Raw genomic sequence first — 19,933 nt, forward strand, 5'->3', positions numbered from 1 at the left:
GTCTCAACTGACTAGAAAAGAGGAAACATTGTACCCATCTTTAAAAAGTGTAGAAGACTGGGAACTACTGACCTGTCAGCCTCACCTCCATGCCCAGGAAGATCATGGAACAGATCCTCCTAGAAGCTATGCTAAAGACATGGAGAACAAGGAGGAGATTTGGGACAGCCAGCACAGCTTCACCAAGGGCAAGTCCTGCCTGACCAACCCAGTGGCCTTCTATGATGGAGTAACTACATCAGTGGACAAGGGAAGGACTACAGATGTCACTTATCTGGACTTCTGTAAAGTCTTGGACACATCACCAAAATATCCTTCTCTCTAAATTGGAGTGATGGATTTGACAGGTGAACTGTTTGGTGGATAAGGAATTGGTTGGACAGTCACATCCAGAGGGTAGTGGTCAATAGCTCAGAGTTCTGATGGACACCAGTGATGGGTGCTTTCCCTTAGGGATCTGTATAGGGGCGAGTGTTATTTAATATCTTCATTTATGACACAGATGAAGGGATCAAGTGCACCCACAGCGGGTTTGCAAATGACACCAAGCTGAGTGGTGCAGTGACACACCTGAAACACAAGATGTCATTCAGAGGGACCTGGACAAGCTCGAGAAGTGGGTCCCTGGTAATCTCATGAGGTTTAACAAGACCAAGTGCAAAGTGCTTCACTTGGGTGAGACCAACCCCCAGTACAGGCTGGGGGATGATGGGATCAAGAGCAGCCCTGCCAAGAAGGACTTGGGGGTGCTGGCGGGTGAGCAGCTGATCATGGCCCACCAATGTGCACTTGCAGCCCAGAAAGCTGTCCTGACTGCATCTGTCTCTGCTCTGCTCTGGTGAGACCCCACACTGCATCCAGCTCAGGAGTCCCCACCAAAGGATGGACGTCGACCTATTGGAGCAAGTCCAGAAGAGGCCTGGTTGATTAGGGGTATGGAGCCCCTGTGCTATGAGGAAAGGCTGAGATAATGGAGTTTGTTCATCCTGGAAAAGATGAGGCTTTGGGGTGGCCTAACTGCAGCCTTCCAGTACCTGAAGGGAACCTACAAGAAAGAGAGAGACTACAAGAGATGTAGTGACAGAACAAGGAGGAATGGTTTCAAACTGAGAGTAGATTAGATATCAGGAAGAAATTCTTTATTGTGTGGGTGGTGAGGCACTGAAACAGATTGCCCAGGGAATCTGTGAATGCCCCATCCCTGGAAGTGTTCAAAGACAGGTTGGATGTAGCCCTGAGCCTGGTTTAGCAAATGGTGCCCTACCCATGGCAGCGGTGTTAGAACTTGATGAACTTTAAGGTTCCTTCCAACCCAAGACATTTTTGATTCCATAATTTCATGATAGTATCCTGCAAACCTCGCATTCGTCCACTCTCAGCAGGGATATCAACAAGTGTCCTGTCAAAGATTAGAAAGGTGATTTAAGCCATTTTCATCCACTGCTCATTTAAAGAGATCACTCTAAGTTGTTTAAGTCCTGCCCATGCAAACCTCCCAGTCCCCACACAGCAGCCACAGCAACAGTTTCTTGTAGAAGAATGGAATAAACCTGGCTGGTGCATTTGTACAGTGAGAACCCCATCCTTCAGTGCTTGTGCAGACAGCTCCACCAATGCAGATGGAAATTAAAACATCAAAGCCTAAATCAATTTAAGCATGTGCTGTTGGAGAACAGCAGTTCTCAGAGCAAATGCATGAATAAGCAACTAGTCTTTCTGAAAAAAGCTACAAAGTAAAACTACAGAAAAGAAGTAAAAGTTTGGAACAGAAGTTACCACTTTAGGTAAAAAAACCTAAGACCTGTGTACAACCAGTGCAAATAGACTTTCTTTGGGATCACCCTACCTCTGTCAGATCTGTTAGACTGCAAGGAGCTGATCAAAATCCACTGAGAATTTTTAAATTCTTTTTTCTTAATTTATTTGGGCCTGGATTTTGCTCACAGTAAATTTCAAGATTTTGGCTGTTGAAATAATGGATGCACTATGTTAGTGCCAGTTTTAATGCATTGTGTCTTGAAAAAAAAACACAGTTCAGTTCATGGTAAATACAGACCTATTTAAATAAATTAACCCTAAGACTTAAATCCCCAGAAGGTCTTTCCCCCACTGCTCTTAAGGAGTGATATTTCAGTCACTCTTGACATCCCTCCTGCTTCAAATTCATCTGGCTGAACAGAAAGCATTTCAGGAGAAAAAAAATCAGAGCCGCCTTGTAAAGTCCCGAGACAGTAAACAAGAAGTAGAAGAAGTAAATCCAAGTACTAAAAGTCTGTTACTCATGCAACCTCGCATGGGCGATATTTTTATATGTACAGGAAGGAGGCAGCTGAAGGACTTGGACTCCTTGATCATCGTGCGTCCCTTCCAACTCAAGATATTCTACGATTTTATGGAGGCCGGGGCAGGTGCGCTCGCTGCTGATAGCCATTCGTTCCCCAGACCTGTAGCATTACTTGGGCGAACTCCCCTGTTTGCACACCCGCCTGTGCTCACGGGCACACACACGCGGAGCGGCTGCCACCTCCCCGCCGCGCTGCCCGCACCCCGCGGGCCGGGCGGGGCTTCTCCGTGAGGCGGAGCGGGGCGGGGCCGTACAAACGAGCCGGCGCCGGGCTCGGGCTGCGGCGCTGCCGGCCGGGCGAGGCGGGCGAGAGCGGGCGCTCGCAGCCCCCGCAGCCCCCGCACGCCGCCGCCGGGCGCGCTGCCCCGGACGCCGCCGCCACCCGCGGGCGCCCATGGAAGAGCGGGGCGAGCGCTGCCCCCCGGCTCCGCGCCTCGGCGGTGAGTGACTTGGGTGCCTCGGAGGGGAGCGGCGGGTGCTGCCCTGGGCGGCTTGGGAAGTCGGAGTGGGCGCGTGTGCCGGCGATCGTGGATGGGCTGTGCCGCCCTCGGGGGCGCTGGCGCTGCCTCCCGGCCGGCACCTGCTGTCGGCAGGTGGGAGCCCCGCATCCGCGGCAGGCGAGCGCCGCTGCGGGGCTGGGGAGCGTCTGCCCGGCCGGGCAGAACCTGAGAGCTGTCCCCAGCCTCGGCAGGGACGCGCGGCGCTGCCCCAGCCCTCCGGACTCACCGAGTCAGGCTCTGGGCGGCAGCGCTGTCGGGGAGATAGGACGGAACGGAGCGAGGAGAAAGCAAAGTGGTCGGCAGCACCTGGCCAGGTGCGGCCTCTGGGCACTTTCTTTATCTTCTTTCCCTTGTGGAAAGATGACAAGCACACGTAAGGGTAGAGTGCTGTGGCTCTGGAAGCGGGATGCCAGGGTGCGGGGCTCCTACCTGACGGGAGAACACTTGCGAAAGCTCCGCTGAGCATCTTCGATCCGGTCCCTCGCATAATGTTGGAGCCGGCGGGATGCAGCGTGCTGAACTGGTTAGCTGCATAGGGCTGGGGTCACAGTGGTCTTTGGGGGTTGGCAGGAGGGCACAAAGCCTTAATTCGAGCTCATTTCTGTTTTGAAGGACTGGCACCCTAGAGTAGTACAGTAAAAGATGGTTACTGCAATTCACGGTGTGCTTTCCAAGGATAAAGGTGTGTGCAGTTCAAATCTTTTGGGGGCAAAAGGATGCTGAGAGGCAGGGGTGGCAGAGTTTGGGTTTGGTCTCATCTTCCAGCCAGACGTTCAAAAGATCAGGAGGGGGCATGCAGCTGAGTACAGGCAGTTCAATCACCTCAGTTGACTGGGAATTAAAGTACATTATTCTCCTTCCTCTCTCTGTTAGTGCAGTGGGTTAAGGGTTTTCCCAGTTTGAAGACTGTTCGTCTTTGGATTTTGGTGTTGGAAAAAAAAATAGCTGAGAAGTTCTAGGAATATCATGCTTGAATGGCACGGGCATAGAATGTCTGCAGGGAGCATCTTTCTGGCATGAGAGATCCATGCAGTGCCCACTCCCGCTGAGAGAGAGCCTCTGCAGTATATATGGCAAATGGAGCATAGTAGAACAGGTTCAGTTTGGTGAATGCCTAGCTATTGTCTGTCTATCAAACTTATTTTGTAAGTATAAATATAGTAACTGTTACAATTTACATCTGCCAGCATTTCTTACACTCTCGAATAAGTGCATTTCACATATTGCTCAGAAACGAGCATCTCTCAGTAAGAGCACAGTCACTGACATCAACTTTAGCTATCTCTTGCTCATCCAACCTTCCAGCACCCACCCTGTTTTTTCTCCTTTTTTGAAAGTGCAGAGGGTTTTGATATTACAGAGACAAAAAAATAGGTAGGTCAGCAGGAAGATTATGCTTCTGAAGCAAAGCCAGATATTGTAGTGGAGAGATGCAAATTTGACAGACCAAATTCCAACCTCAGGATTGCCAGGTTCCTGTCTGTGTCCCTCCCCTTGTCAGGATACTACCTTGGTTATTCTGAACTAGCCATACGCTTATACAGACATTACAGAAAGACAGAGTGGGTGGAAAACTCTTCCAATATATGCATGTATTTATAGATACATACAACTCTTCTACTTTGCATTAGAGGAAATAAAAAATGTTTTTATTAGTCTCACTAGCCCAGGATCTCTCCTTTCCCTCATACAGAAATGCCACTCATAGCACATAAGCTATCAGAGCCCAAAAATATGTCAAAGCTGATGGATTTCCATGAAAAGTTTTTATAATGAGAAAAAGAAAACTGTAATATGCCAAGGCAGACCAAGATGGGAGATCCTGCTGGGTCATCTCATTTGTCACTCCAGAACATGAGGGTTCCCTCCAGGTCACTGTGTAGTGCTTTGCTTAGTAAATTGATTGGTTTAGCTAAGTCTAATACACTGATGACCTCACTAGTATGCAGCCTGCTCCAGTGTTATTCTGAAGGCAGGAAAGTGGAGGACACAGAGGTGTTCTTGGAATATGAACTAAACTTTTTTTTTTTTGGGGGGGGGGGGTGATTTGTTTTTATTTTTGTTTTAAATATCTTATTGGTACTTGAAACAGAGCCCACAGCCCTGTGTAAGTGGTAAGAAACTGCTTGTCAGAGGAAATGAGAATGGGATTGCTTAGTCTGTTGTGTTCCCTATTTTAATACATCCAGTTAAGGTGAGCCTTTGTACTGAAAGGGGGCAAGACAGGACAGAGCCATCCTTTCACACAGTTTTCTTGGGGACAGCTTTGATGAATTTGGAAGCAACTCTATTAACTGCAATAGATTTCTGCTTCCTAATTAGAATGTGACCCATTTTGCTTGGAAAATGGGGTGGAGAGTAATTTCTGGATTTTGAATTGAGCATTTGGATTTATAGTGGGATAGAGAAGGCAGTGGTACAGCGTACCCTCCTTATGAAAAAAATTGAATCCCGACAGGTATTATAAAAATTGCTAGAAGGTGTTAAGGGGACTCCATATTACTATTCAGTACAAAAAATTTTGTGCATCCTGAGCTTTTCAAGTTTATTTTTATTCTGACGTAGTGTCCCATTTTATTTTTAGCTGCACGAGGTTCTCTGAAATCTAGGGTATTTTCTTTTCTAAAAATTTTTATGATCTCCTGGCATGAAAGACTGGAATGGTCCCTTCTGACCTTAAGAAAGCGTGCAGGTTATATATAACCACAGTCTATTATAAATTTGCTACCTTATTGCTCACACTGGAGCTGAACTCCTTTAGAAGTCATGAACTGATGGCCTACCTAATTTGCATAACCTGTATTTATCACAGCAGGTGCAGAAATACAGCAGATTTCAGCCAAAAATACTTTCTACCAAGTAAACATTTCTCAGCTTGTAATGTTCCCATTCCCAAAATTTAAAGACTCTTTAAAGTGTATTTTTGAAGTCTTAGGGCTGATAGACAATATCTCATCTTAACAGCACTGAAATTATGATTAGATTTCTTAACATCCGACTATAAAAGTTAAAGCCATGATTTAATCTCTGCTGGTTGTGCAGCAGTTTTAATATAACTTGGGAAATTTACATAGACCATATCATCTAGACACTGTAAGACGGGTTCATACAGTTACCTATACTTTCACGTCCCTTCTTAATGTGCAAATGACTTTTTTAATATATCATGAGGTGATTAATAGTTTGTGGTTATAGAGATCTATGGCTTCAGTAGTACATAGTTCTATTTCATTTCTTACACTTATCTCTGTAGCATTCACTAATGTAGGAAAGTGTAGATAATTACTGGAAACTACAATTCAAGCATTTCATTGGCACATGTTGTTAAAGCTTTTGTTAAAATCTGATTAAAAAACACAAGTGCATGCAGTGGGAAGTATGGGAAGAATTTCTTCATGGAGAAGGCATTGTGAGACAGTTTAACACATAAAAATAATAAAATGCAGAATATATGTTCAAGAAAAAACATGTTTTATAAATTTAATTTTTTTTTTTTTTAATTGCTCTCTTTCCTTTCCTGCTCTTGTCTGAGCTTTAATTGATAGCTGTACTGGGAAGTTTTATGTTATCAGGATACAAAGTGGCACTTGAGCTAATATGAACAACTAAGGAATATATTTTACGGTGGACAGAGTCTACCCTTAGAGGATAGGAATATACTGTTTGTATCAATGAGTTCTTGAAGGATTTCAAGTACATTGCAATTGCACTAGTTCAGTTTCTTTAAGCACATCACTGAATACAAATGTGTAGAACACTGAGTCTTTATCAGTTTAGAAAATTGGTTATCTCAGTTAAGGGATTTTTTTTCCCAATAGAAGACGCCAGCACAGCAGATGTGTGGGTTGTACTGCACAGCTAGTTTTAACCAGCAATGTTAGTCTTATTTTTTGCAGTACTGTGTGCCCAAATATGTGCAAGGGAAAATACAGTCCCACAAGCTGTCCTGAGGTTCTATCACATCAGCAAAACTAAATATTCTTTATAAGAACAGAATGTCTCACTCAGATTTTCAGCTCTAATCTCCCTCTACAGACAAACTTCAGCAACTGAACTGTGGTTCTCATTCAGTCCAGACTCTGGCTTTTTTTAGATGCCTGGGCAGAGATCTCTCCAGTGAAGGGATTCAGTTCTGCAAGGAAAGTGAGGACATCTGAAACTTAACCTGTTTGTCCACAATCCCTAAAGAACCAGGAAAACACAACTTCTCTTTAATGAAGGTGAAGTCACTTGCATGCTTATGGAAAGGATGTAGTCTTACCTCTCCTAGTTACTGTCCTTTTAGTAACTGGCTCCCATTAGCTCTGCTAAACCTCTCAGTGTGTTGTTGTGGGCTTTTTTGTGAAGTATGTCCCTATCAAATCTGCCATCAAACTCTGCCTGATGCTTGCTGACTGCCCTATAGACACTCCTTATGTTTCTTCCTACCCACCTGAGCAGCTAACTCAGAGGTTCTTATGAAAGTTCAGAGCTAAATCTAGCCCCATCCAATTCCCAGCAAAAATGAAGTTATCAGTCCAGGAAGAAGCTACCTTATTTTGTTAATGCACATTAAACTAAGAAGTGTATACAGTCTAGGTAGTTCAGGCAATGTCATTGATGACACACACATGGAGACATTAAAATACCTTTGTAAAATGGTAAGAAATCATAGAATAGTGACACGTTTCAAAGAGTACTGAAACATGCTAAAAAGTCAATTACATATGACAGCCTCTGGCCCTCATTCTGCATTTACTGACTAATTTTTCTATTTATTTCCAAGTTACTATTACTATTGAAGAGGTTTTAATCATAAAGTCCACATTGAATCTTGTTAAATAAACAGAATGGCACATTTCGCTAATTAATTGGAGAAAGCTGAAGAAAAGATTAAGCAAAAGCAATCAGACTTTTTGAAAAGTCTTGGTATAATCTTCAAAGCACCATTTAACATAAACTGTGTTTCTTTTACAACTTGTTCATTTACTTGTAGAAAATACAATAGTAATGTCTGTCAGTTAAATTTTTTGAACTAATCTGGAATACAAAGTCATCAAGTGAAGTCATGTATGCTCTGCATGACTTGTGAATGCAGTGAAGAAAATTCGTAAAGCAGAAAAGTAACTTGGCAAAGTGTCTGCTTTTAACTCCTCAGTGCACGCTTGCTATTGTTGAAAGAGTTTTTCAGACCCACAAATTATAAAGCTATGGAAAACGTTTGCATCATTTTATATAAACCACTGTCATTCTAGACACCAAACTACAGATCGACCTAAAGCATTAAAGAGGATGTAAGAGATGAGAACTGAATGACAACCAATTTATATGCTGCTTTATTCCTGAAGACCACTCTTCTCACACATCATGTATTTTGTGCTGAATTTAGAGTCCATTGTGTCATTGTGTCCATTGTGTTGCATTAAGCTAGCACAACAAAATAACTGATCTAGATATCAGGCCTATACAGTTTGGGAGAAACAAAATAGAATGGAAGGAAAAGGCAGACAAAGATTTATTGGTTGCAAACAAAACAACAATAGCATATAGATACTCTGAATGGCGTAATTACTGATATGGTTCTTTGGGACTGCATAAAATAAATGCTACAGATACAGTAGCAGTGTTCTGCAGTGGAAGATGTGCACCTGAACAAATAGCTGAGGAGAAACGCTATTTGAAATTCTGTATGTCTGAAACAGAAGATATTCCTATGTTATTATGAGATTTGCTGTTGAAACAGAAAACAGTTGCTTTTGTGTATTTAGAAAAAGCTATGCCCCACAAAAGTCTTTAAGAATGGGAAGATATTGAGGCAGAGCTCCACTGAGGCTCAAAAACCTGCCTGAGGTGAGGTCCCTGGTACCACACCTGTAATATCCCACAAGTCGGATTTCAAAGATGGCAGCCAAAACAAGAGTAGAGCTAGAGTGAAGACACACCTTACTATGTCTTTTTATCAAAAGTTCTTATGTTATATTCAGCCACAGGAAGATGTGTGGGCAACTGAGTAGTATGCAAACTATGAGTTACAAATTAAGAATCCCAATGAATTGATATATATTTTATATATAGATAGATAGATATAGATATAGATATTTTCAAAGAAAATAAACCTACAAAAAAACCCAAAAACAGCAGCAAAAAAAAAATCAACACCCCTCCCTCCCCTCTCCAATTCAGCAGTGTGTTGTGGTTACAAGACCAGCAGCTAAAATTTAATCTTTCCAGAGACAGTCTGTTACAGAACTTGGCTGTTAATATAGTGTATTTCAACTTGACTATTACGAAATAAGAGTTCTTAACACTAGGCTTTAAATTCACTCCTTTCAACACAGTTCAACCTGTTCCTCGCTGGTATCCTATTATGCTTTTCCAATAAGGTGTTAAGACAACAACTCAGGCTTACTATTTATGGAGCCAGTGACTTAAAATATACTCTGAAGTAAGCGGCTAGTCCTTTAATCTGTGACCTTAAAATTCAACAGAGTTGATGTTTTGTTGTTATGTACTGAGCTGCCCATCAGTCACTGATCCAATCTGGCTGGTGCTGTATCCTGTGTTCCCGTTGCTGCTGAATATGATGGCAGCATAGCTCAGTGAATTTACCTATGTCAATGTTTCTGTCACCCAGTGTCTCCCCCCATCAGCATCCACTGTGGGGGGTTATTAAGACTATTTCTTGTTAAAACTGATATAGATTAAGCTGAGAATGATTAGCAGGAATGGTGAGGACAGGGAAAGGGAGCAGAAGGCTAATGATGACAGACGAAATGGAACTCTTTCAGCCAGAGAAAACTTAACAGTGGCCAAAAATGGGAAAAAAAACAAATTCTTCTGCAAAGTTGCCTCACATCAGGTGTCACAGAACTGACACAAGGTATGCCCACAAGCTCAAATCCTGTGGCCATACAAGGAGGCACTCTCTTAATTTCACATCTATCACGACACTTTGTTTCTCTTTCTTCCCAGCCTCGGTTTCTGCTTCCTAACACTATCACTGCTTTGTAGCTCGTTAGAAATGGAAAAAGGGAAAGCACTGAAGTGATAATCAGTAGAAAACATCAGGAAGTAGACCTATTCCATTCAGGATGGAGTCATGACCTCTGTAAATGCAAAGCTATCAAACAGAACTTTAGATCGCTTAGAAACACACCATTAGTCCTTGTTGCACTGGGACTCAGGTTAGTGTGGAAAAGTCATTAGTTTCTTTTTAGATTCTCTGTAGAATTTCCAAAACCTAGCCCTTGCATTTCCTCAGGTTGCTCATATGTAATTTCATATTTTAGCCCTTGTTATCTGGCACAGTATGTGCTGTTCCAGGCTTAAATTCATTATTACAGTAGCCTACTAAGGCAAAGCAGTCAGGTACTCAGCTGTCATGGCTTCTACTTCTAAGTGGAGCTAGACAATAAAAAAACCCATACCAGCCCTTCGCTGAGAGTATAAAATCTTTGGAAGACACTGTAATTCAGGGATCTTGTGTACACAGCCTGCTCATAATGCAACAATCTAACAGCTCTACTATGTGTGAAACTTAAAATTTCACTTCAAACATTGCATTAAAAATACCCTGACCTTTAAAGGGTGTTCAGTGGTGGTATTTAGTAGTCTTTTGATAAAGCCTAAAGTTAGTTCTTTACATCACAGCAGCTTGCTGGCTAACTCTTGAAATGACCTTCAGATGTATCCATTGTGTATTTTCTTTCCTGAGTATGGAAACTGCAACTACAGGTCTTTTAGTATTTTGTTGATTCAATCATACTATAGTCTATGGTTTCATTATCTTACCTTTTTGCAGGGCCAGTGTGCAAGTCACCTGTTTTATCCTTCGAAACAGTAAGCACAAAGCAGAAGTTAACTTCACGTAAAAATGACACAAAAATTCAACTTTTCTTTGGTGTATTATTTATCTAGAGCTCCTCCTAACTCCTTCCTAGAATCTTATGTTGGACAGCTCTGTCTATTACTGCATGAGCCTTTTTCCCAGGAGGCTTGACTTCTAAGGTTGCTTTCACATGGTTCTTTGGGAGGATATAATTCCCAGACATCCTACAAGACCCTCAGCTTTTAGGAATGCTCTTTTGGTCCATGCCACACCTTTTCCTTTTTATGTTTTGTTTCTAAGACAAGACTATTCTTGTAGATTAAAAATGCACGTAATTCTCTTGTGATTGTAGTTTAACTCCAAGGAAATCAGATTTAAAAAAAAAATAATAACTAATAATACTCTGGGTGTAAATGAAAGATCCATAATGTTCGTGTCTCCTGATGACTGGAAATAATTTTCTTATGGTATTGTTGCATACGCCTGTCTTTTAAAACATTTAATTACACTAAATTATCTATGAGCCTGGACTTAGGAAAACTGAAGTTTGTTCAGTTTTGAAAATAAAAGATATTTGCAGTGTGGCTTTAGTAGTGATATGTCTGAATATAAGATAATGTGCTTTTTCTTTTTCTTTTCCCTCTTTCAGCGAAGTTTCTGCTTGAGAAATACACATTTGCTCAGCAAAACAAAAACAACTTTTAAGGGTTTTTCTTGGTGGAAATTGCTCTATGCCCTATTACCCGCTTGAGTGAAACCAGACTAAGAACTTCTGTCATGGCAGCTTTTCTGCTGGGAGCTGTGTTGCTTATTGTTCAACCTCAGATAGTGCCTTCCAGACCAGCTATAAATTCAAATGCTGAGACTTCTTCTCAGTCTGTTCAGAGAGAGCTTTTAAAGAAAACATCTCAGAAAAATGACTTCAAGGAAAACATTCATTCTAATGGATCATGTCAGCAGCTGCCACAGACTATTATTATTGGAGTGAGGAAAGGTGGAACAAGAGCTTTGTTAGAGATGTTGAGTCTCCATCCAGATATTGCAGCAGCAGAAAGTGAAGTTCATTTCTTTGACTGGGAAGATCATTACAGGAATGGATTGCAGTGGTATATTAATCAAATGCCATTCTCGTATCCCCATCAGATCACCGTGGAAAAAACTCCAGCATATTTTACATCACCTAAAGTGCCTGAAAGAGTTTATAGCATGAACCAATCAATGAGACTACTCCTTATTTTAAGAGACCCAAGTGAGAGAGTACTATCAGATTACACCCAAGTGTTCTACAACCACATGCAGAAGCACAAGCCGTACCCATCCATTGAACAATTCCTGATTAAAAATGGTGAGCTAAATGTGGACTACAAGGCAATAAACAGAAGCTTATACTACATTCACATGCAGAACTGGCTGAAGTATTTTCCTCTTGATCATATCCACATTGTAGATGGGGATAAACTAATCAAAGATCCCTTTCCAGAAATAGAAAAGGTAGAGAGATTTCTGAAGTTATCACCACAGATAAATGCTTCAAACTTTTATTTCAATAAAACTAAGGGATTCTACTGCCTGAGGGACAGTGGTAGAGAGCGCTGTTTACATGAGTCCAAAGGACGAGCGCACCCACAAGTAGACACGCGGTTACTCGAGAAACTGCAGGAATATTTCCATGAACCCAACAAGAAGTTTTTTGAGCTTGTGGGCAGAACATTTGACTGGCACACATTTGTGGCAAGTTAGTGGTAAGCTTCAGAACCTGTGTTCCAGTGTACAGTTAGAAGATTTAAAAAGGGCATTTAAGCTATTATTTATTTGTAAAATCCATAAATACTTCTGTACAGTATTAGATTCACAATTGCCATATATACTAGTTATATTTTTCTACTTGTTAAATTTGGAAGCATTTTGTATTGTTTTTCATGGTTGTTAACATTGTGTATGATGTGTCAATATGAAGAAACTAAATTATTTCATTGCAGAAGGTGCTCTCTTGAGAATGTGTTGTCTTTTTAATAAATAAGAAATTCATTTCAACAGAACCTATCTGAATTATTTGAATACTTTGGCCTTCCTGGACTATTTCCTCTAATTGCTAATGAATATGCTAAACTTTACCATTCCATTCTTCTTGATTTAAAGTGTTGATTAATAATTTCTTTTCCATTTGAAAATATTGTTGTAGTTAACAAATTGTTCCATCCTGCTTTACAAAATTATTTCCTGTCAAAGTGGTTGTAGTCACACATGTTGGGGAATGCACACCCAAAGGACAATGGAAGTCTCTGTGTAATTTGATAGATTAACTGCTATACTTATGTTCATATTCACTGTTATAACAAGTGCTCCTCAATTCTTTGGCAGTACAGTGCAGGTTTCATGGCAGAATTTAAAGATTCTGTGGGGACCAGCTCATAAAATACAGAGTTAGCTGTAGAAATATGGGCAACCTGAAAACTTCTTACAGTCTCTGAATGTATGCATACTTCATAAAGAGGTAAGGTTGAGAGAATTTAAGCAATATAGAGACTTCTTCAAGGCTGCTTTTGACTGTTCCTACTTTTCATAGCACATTTATGCTTTACCATCACTGAAAATAAACACACCAGAAAAATTAGTTGGTCTACATTCCAGTAAGCAGCAACTTCATTCATATAAATATTACCACATTTGCCCCTAATTAAGGCTGTTTTCTATGAGTTTTCTGTTGCTTCATGCAACTGAAAATTGCCTATGGACTACTGTTTATCTCCTTCCAAGAACCATGGTGCCAGGTCTTGATTAGATGTGTGTTGTGGGATTAACCCAAATTCCAGGAACTTTCCTTGTTTTCCATCTGCTAAAAATGGAAGTTAGATGTTAGTACCTTGGTAAAAACTGCAGTTGTCCTTATCTAGAGTGGTTATGATGTCTTGTTGACCATCAGTTTCTGGAGTTAGAATTAATCCAGATTCCACACAAGGCATCTTACAGTACTTTCAATCCAAGTTACTGTTTTTTATTTCATGATCTTGAGTTTAGTTGTTGAATGTGCAATGGCAACATCCAGTAAATTTGAATTTGTAGCTGATTGTTACAATCCTTTATAAAATTTAAATGTAAATTCATTAATTTTTTTTCTGGTGAGCTAGTGCACACTTGGGCACTATGACAAGGTATTATTTGGATGCAAATATCCCATATTATGCCTCTTGCATGAAAATTTGCAGATGATGTCCCTCTCTCTTCCACTACTTGTGCACCTGCCCAAGCTGTATTCAACCTCAGAGAGGTTGGTGGTGTTTTATAAAGCCTACAATGAAATGGTATTGTACTCAATAAAATATTTTCTGAATTGCAGTTTTCCTTTCTCTTTTTTCCTTCAGTTTCTAGTTTGGAAGACCAGAATTTAGGATTCAACTCTAGTTTAGATTTCAGTTAACTCTTACTTAAGAACTTAGCTGTAGCCTGTTGCTATTGATTTGAAAGCAGTTGTTTGTTGCTGGATTGTGCTTCAATGGTCCACTGCTGACCCAGCGTAAACAACAAGGAGGGCAAGTTTCTGGTGGCAATAATGTCAAATCTTACATGAGGCAGATGCCAAAAATAACAGAATTATAGCACCATCATGTTCCTATTAAAGATTTAAAAGAGAAATTCAGGGGATTTTGTGTAAGGTGGGGTGGTATTTTTTCCTACACTTACCCCATTTCCTTGGTAATGTTATCTCTACATTGGAGCCAGCTGGACCAAAGTGATTTTGGCCCAGACAAAAGGCTTCCATTAGTGCCTCCCTGTAGTCTCAGATTAAGCTTACCAAATTCACCAATGTTCTGCTGAGAAAGCAAAAATACTAGCAGGCATGTGACCAGGAACTGGAAGAGTACCTGAAGGCAGGGTTGCAACAAGTCTGCCTGCAGCACATCGAACAGGGCAGCAAAGGGCATCAGTGTTGAATTGGGGATAGCTTGAAACATTGACAGCTGCTGTTGGTACTGAGGATAATTTTAGTCTAGTGCTACTTGATACCAGTATTCTGCCTGTCACTAAGCAGGACACAGGCACACATTTCCCCACACACAATATGGCTTGTCTCTATAGAAAGAGAAGTGGAGCATGAACCATTAGGTCACTATTACTGTTACAGTGCTAGGGCGCCATAGAATGTTGTCTGCAGGAGCCAGAGATGAAGTGACTACTTCAGGGGACATTCTGAAGCAGAATTCCACATGACTCAGGTCCTAGACACCAAGTTCAGAGGGCCCCACAGAAAGTATATCATATCCAGTGCTTATACCTTGTGCAGGGATGGCATGATTGTACAATACCTTATCCTGGAGGTTGCATGGCTAGTTCTCTGTTAGCTGTGATGGTGATGAACAATAAATCACACACACACTAATAATAACAATGGCAATTTTTACCTGCTGTAGATGCCTTAAGTTCAAGAGTTACAATTCTCAAAACTATTCTGAGTTTTGTTCAGTTCAGTTTAACAAGAGTAACATTCATTTTCCAAACAAGAGTTACTGTACTTAAATATACTTGCTAGGCTGTTTCTAAAGAAGTGCTAGACAACAACAAAAGCCATCAGAAAAAGTGAAGAGAGAATGAAAGAAGAAGGATGAAGCTCATTCCATTTGGGACTCTAGAAAACTTAATAATGACCTTTGAAGGCATGTCATATCTGTTCATAAGAGAGAAAAAATCCCTGAAATACCTTTCCAGTGTTATGCAATACAGGTGTTTATTTCTGTAAAGCTCTACTAGCTCAGGTTTAAAGTACAATCACTTGGGTGTTGCTCCAGAGAACTGTTTCCTCAAGGCAGCTAGCCAAATCTGTGATCACTCTTGCAAACATAAAATAAATACAAGACTTTATGAGAATCCAATGTCCAACTCAAAGCCTGGCACTCCCCTTGAGTACAAGAAGAAATACCAACCAAATAATTATTCAGGGTGGCACTGCAGGACTAAGTCTTGCCCTTTGTGTCACAACACAGATTAGTGTCAGACTTTGAAAAACAGATATTGTACCTGCAGAGGACAAAGATTAAACTATAATGATTATCCCAGGAAAAATGCTGGAAGATTATGGAAAGGGAAAAAAACACCAAAGCTATTACTTCGTCAAGAGTATTGCTACATGTACTGCTGACGCTGTATGATCATGTTGTTACATGTGCTTTACTCTTCCTTGTGTATTTTCCTGCTGTTACAGGTGAAAAAACATCACTGTGCTTGAATAAATCAACATTTCTTTGGGACATAGAAAAAATCTATCTATTTTTAAATCTTGCTACATTCATTGATGAGTGTGAAACTTAACACTATAGAATATTTTAGATGAAAACGTTTTTAGTTTGGTTCTCAAAGCTGATAATTTTATGTTTCCTTGTCTACTGCCATTTTCAGAGTCAGCTTCTGCAGAAAGCCAGGATTTCATTTCCTGTTGTTCATTCAAACAGATTTAAAATGCCAAAGAGAAATATGGAATATGGCATATGGCATATTTCCATGTATCTTCTGCTTTATCTAGCATGGCTGGCCAAATATTTAAGAAATATCATACATGTACTCCATAAGAGTACAAGAGACTGTACATCAAAACTACTTCTCATGGGAATATTCCTCTTCCTTTTTTTTTCTGAAGTCTGTGAGTTGAAAGTCCTAATTTAGCCCACATTGTGAATGAAATTTTGCAAGAGTATATTAGTAGATGTTCTCTAATATAGTAACAAAGAAATAATAAGGCAAAAGCATTAAATTAAACTAAATTAAGTCAACAAAATGTGTTGAACTTGGTAGGAGGTATATACCTGCTGAAATATTTGCATGTGCCTCTACAGCTGTTAACAATATTTTCTCATTCTTAACCCAGTAACTTTTAATTATATAACCCTGTCTAAATGACCAGTTATGCTCCAAAGGTTGTATGTTCAATGGTGATTCCTTCATTTTTCAATTGATTGGAAAGGCCAGTTACAGGTGGAAGCCATGCAAATATCTTGTGAATGGAAAAAACTTTTATTAATAATTTGCTTACAAAAAATAAATGAAATTGCATTTATGTCTCCTAGAATTTTAGTAGAGAACAATACTCTTTTTCTGCAACAGTAACCCACCCACTGTAAATTTTCTACTTAAATACCACACAACAGTTGCTGCAGTTTTTAAGTTAATAGTGCAATAAACTCAACAGTGATGCTGCAGATTTTAAATGCCTTCTGGGAAATATAAAATATGCAAGTCAGGGTGGGGAGCAGCTGGATGCATAGGAACATCTGGTCTCATTGGTCCGAGAACACTTTTTTCTTAAACGGTAAGGAACATGAAATTTTTGGCTTGGATATCACTTCGTGTTGTCTATGAAAGCAATGTCTCCAACTTCCAAGTCAATAATCCTATCATAATGACATCATCTTTATACCGAATATTGACGTTATTCTCTGCCAAAACACATTTTAAGAGCCAGACCCCAGATAGCAGGTGCATCCCTTAGTATAAGGAAAAGAAATTGTAATACAACTCTGATACATAGCTTCAATTACAAAGGCACATTGCCTTGCACAAAGGAGTATTCTGAAACTGATGGCAAAATTCTTCTTTTCTTAATTTGGACGAAGATTACAGAAACAGGAACATTTATATACTCACAGAAAACAACACAGCAACTAACATGCCCTCCTCTCCTTGGTTTTCAGTCAATCAGTCAGCAGTATTTCATCAATGAAGATCAGGCCAGCTTCCAGGATCCAACACAGTTCAGTCCAGATAACACTCAAAAGAAAGAGTTCTTGCAGTCCTTCTTAACCAAACAGACTTTTCAGGGTATCTCCTATTGCTGAAATTTATGTACTTCCTCTTTCCTCTCCTGTATGCTACTGTCCTATCACATCTGTCCTGTTAATTATTATATTATCACTCTATAAGAAGTAGATCCATTATCTGCTGGTGTTTTTATAGAATACTATTCAAATGAATGCAAAATCACAGAATTATGGAGTAGAAAACATACTTTATATATGTGTGCTCTTTTATCTTTTAAACTTTAATTGAATAAAATTCAGCTTATTTGATCTGTGTCATCGCATTACAGGAGGAGCAATTGTCACACCATCATCACGTATAAGTAGTTATCTAATGGCAAATGGTATTTTATAAATAGAAATGTATAATCAAAGTAACAAATCTTTCTTGTTGCTAGAGTTGCAGCTATGTTATTGGCAATATTATGAGACTTTTACCCATAAAGCAAATGGTAGCAATGTTTCTTAGGAAGGGACAGAAGCGTTTTGAGAACCATTCTCTCAATATATGTAGGAATAGGGTCTTTTTTCTCTTTGTGACCTTGCAAAAAATACAAAGAGCAGGAATGCAAGTTATATTCTATAGTCAATTAACAAGTTGGTGAAGTTTTGCTAAACCAAAGGTATCAAAAGTGTACATGTTCTGAAAGAAAATGAATTAGAACCATAGCAGGTGTTTTTATTTTAATGTCTTATCATTTTCTTGCCAAAATGTTTGTGTTCCTTTGCAAAGGGAATAACAGAGGGGAAAAAAGGACACATGCTGCACCTACTCTAAGGAACAGAGCACCTTCTTTATTTTACTGTGATGCTGGCTGGACCTCAGCTGGGCAGCTGCATGAATAGACAAGGTCACTGGAAGAGGTTAGAAAGGGAACACTGGATATCTTGTCATAACCTCATTACCTGTGTTCATATCCTTACATATGATGAACAAGAACTCTCAACTCTCAATTCTCAAAACAACTTCTTTTCCAGTTCTTGTCTGTGCCAGAGAAAAGGCATGCAAATCCATCTGGGTGTCAGTTGATGCCCATGCCTTAAGGCCTTTTTACAAGTTAGTGCAGTATAATGCAATTAGAGTTATTCACCTAAGTGTCTAATCTTCTCCTTTTTTGTTTTTAAATTTGTACTAAGTTTTCCATCTGCTACAAATAAAAGGGTTTGATGAATAAAATATTTACAGCCTGCAGGAGAAGAGTTCATATGAAACATTTTGCAGACCGGAGACTTGCAAAAGAGGATATTTTCTCATAGAAAAAAGAGCATCTGTGGACCAGTTGGTTTCTTGCTGACTAAACCAACTGGATATGATTCTATTTTGGCAGCTTCCTTATTCTTGTGTGGGCTTCAGTTATATGAATTCCATAAGATATTTATTATTGAATGTAGCTATATATTGAATTTCATGCATATGATGGTTTATGATGTTGGCATTAGTTTTCTAAGTTAAATAATTAACATCAAATGATGTTAAAATCCTAGTGCCATTTTTTCACGCTTAATAAACTTGAGTCATTTAATGCTCAGACATTCATAAACTGGGGAAAAAAAAGTTAAAGTTGAACTGATTCTAATGCTCCTTTTTGTGACTCACAGAAAAACTTTTTCGACAGCCTTATGCAAGAAAGTTAAATTTCAAGCTCGGTAAGTAAAGGAAAGGATTTACTCTCCCTTACAAAGATGGCTATGCATGAAAAATGGATTTTAGGAAGCGAATTAACTGTTCATGTCATTGAACAGAGATTGACAGCTCATGAAAATGAAAAGGAAATCCTTTCTTGTTCTCAGAGCAAGGGTGAAATGGGTGTCAGAGCCTCTGTGGGGACTTTCAGAGTTCTGGTATGTTCCCTCCACCTTAGCACAAGCATGAGAGTTTTACTGCCTCTCATCTGTCACATCAAAAAGATGCTTTTTCTTCTCCTGTGCTCCAGATTACCAGCTTCGAATTGGTCTGTTTAGCTGTGAGTATAGTGGAAATAAAAATGTAAACATAAAGGAGAAAGTGGCTTAGTAGAATCGGCTCTCTATTCCACCTACATAACCACTTGCCTTATAAACAGTTATGCTGAACCAGCTGGGAGGACAACGTGCCCAGTGCAGACAGCAGGAATATATTACATTGGTATTGTTGCTAAACTCTTCATTACTTTATTCAGGAGACAGCTTTGTTGTTGTTCCTACTAAGTGAAGGACCTCAGCCTTTAAAACTGCATCCATTTCTTTGGCACACGGGCCATTATGTCTTGTGTTTGATTGTCTAGTAATAAATACTTGCTGGGAAAGATGCCCCTGAATTTCCAATTTCCCAAACCAGTAATTCAGAATGTGATTTCAGCAGATACAAGCCATGGTTGAACACTCAGAGATACTGCTTATTCTGGCCAAAGCTGGTCAGAGCTGTGCCAGAACAGGAGTGAATTCAGCTGAAAAGGAACCCAAACAAAAATTGTTTTTTCAGCTGCATCAGGTCCATGGTTCAGTTCATCACAGTTCT

At 40.0% G+C, this 19,933-nt stretch overlaps 1 protein-coding gene across 2 annotated transcripts; it reads left to right on the forward strand.

Moving 5' to 3' along the window:
- Positions 1-2,653: 2,653 nt before the first annotated feature.
- Positions 2,654-13,987, forward strand: HS3ST1 (heparan sulfate-glucosamine 3-sulfotransferase 1). Of its 2 annotated transcripts, XM_069014433.1 has the most exons (3): positions 2,654-2,784; positions 6,938-7,064; positions 11,301-13,987. In XM_069014433.1, the coding sequence occupies exon 3, from the start codon at positions 11,429-11,431 to the stop codon at positions 12,389-12,391; it is 963 nt and encodes a 320-aa protein (XP_068870534.1). In that variant the 5' UTR covers positions 2,654-2,784; positions 6,938-7,064; positions 11,301-11,428; the 3' UTR covers positions 12,392-13,987. The 2 variants fall into 2 exon arrangements, with proteins under 2 accessions (XP_068870534.1, XP_068870533.1); XM_069014432.1 differs by lacking the exon at positions 6,938-7,064.
- Positions 13,988-19,933: the final 5,946 nt, after the last annotated feature.

This window comes from Aphelocoma coerulescens, chromosome 4 (assembly GCF_041296385.1).
Source record: "Aphelocoma coerulescens isolate FSJ_1873_10779 chromosome 4, UR_Acoe_1.0, whole genome shotgun sequence".
NCBI classification, from domain to species: domain Eukaryota; kingdom Metazoa; phylum Chordata; class Aves; order Passeriformes; family Corvidae; genus Aphelocoma; species Aphelocoma coerulescens.

Bases quoted from the DNA above. Each gene is read 5' to 3' on its own strand.
- HS3ST1 (XM_069014433.1), top strand. From the start codon at position 11,429: ATGGCAGCTTTTCTGCTGGGAGCTGTGTTGCTTATTGTTCAACCTCAG.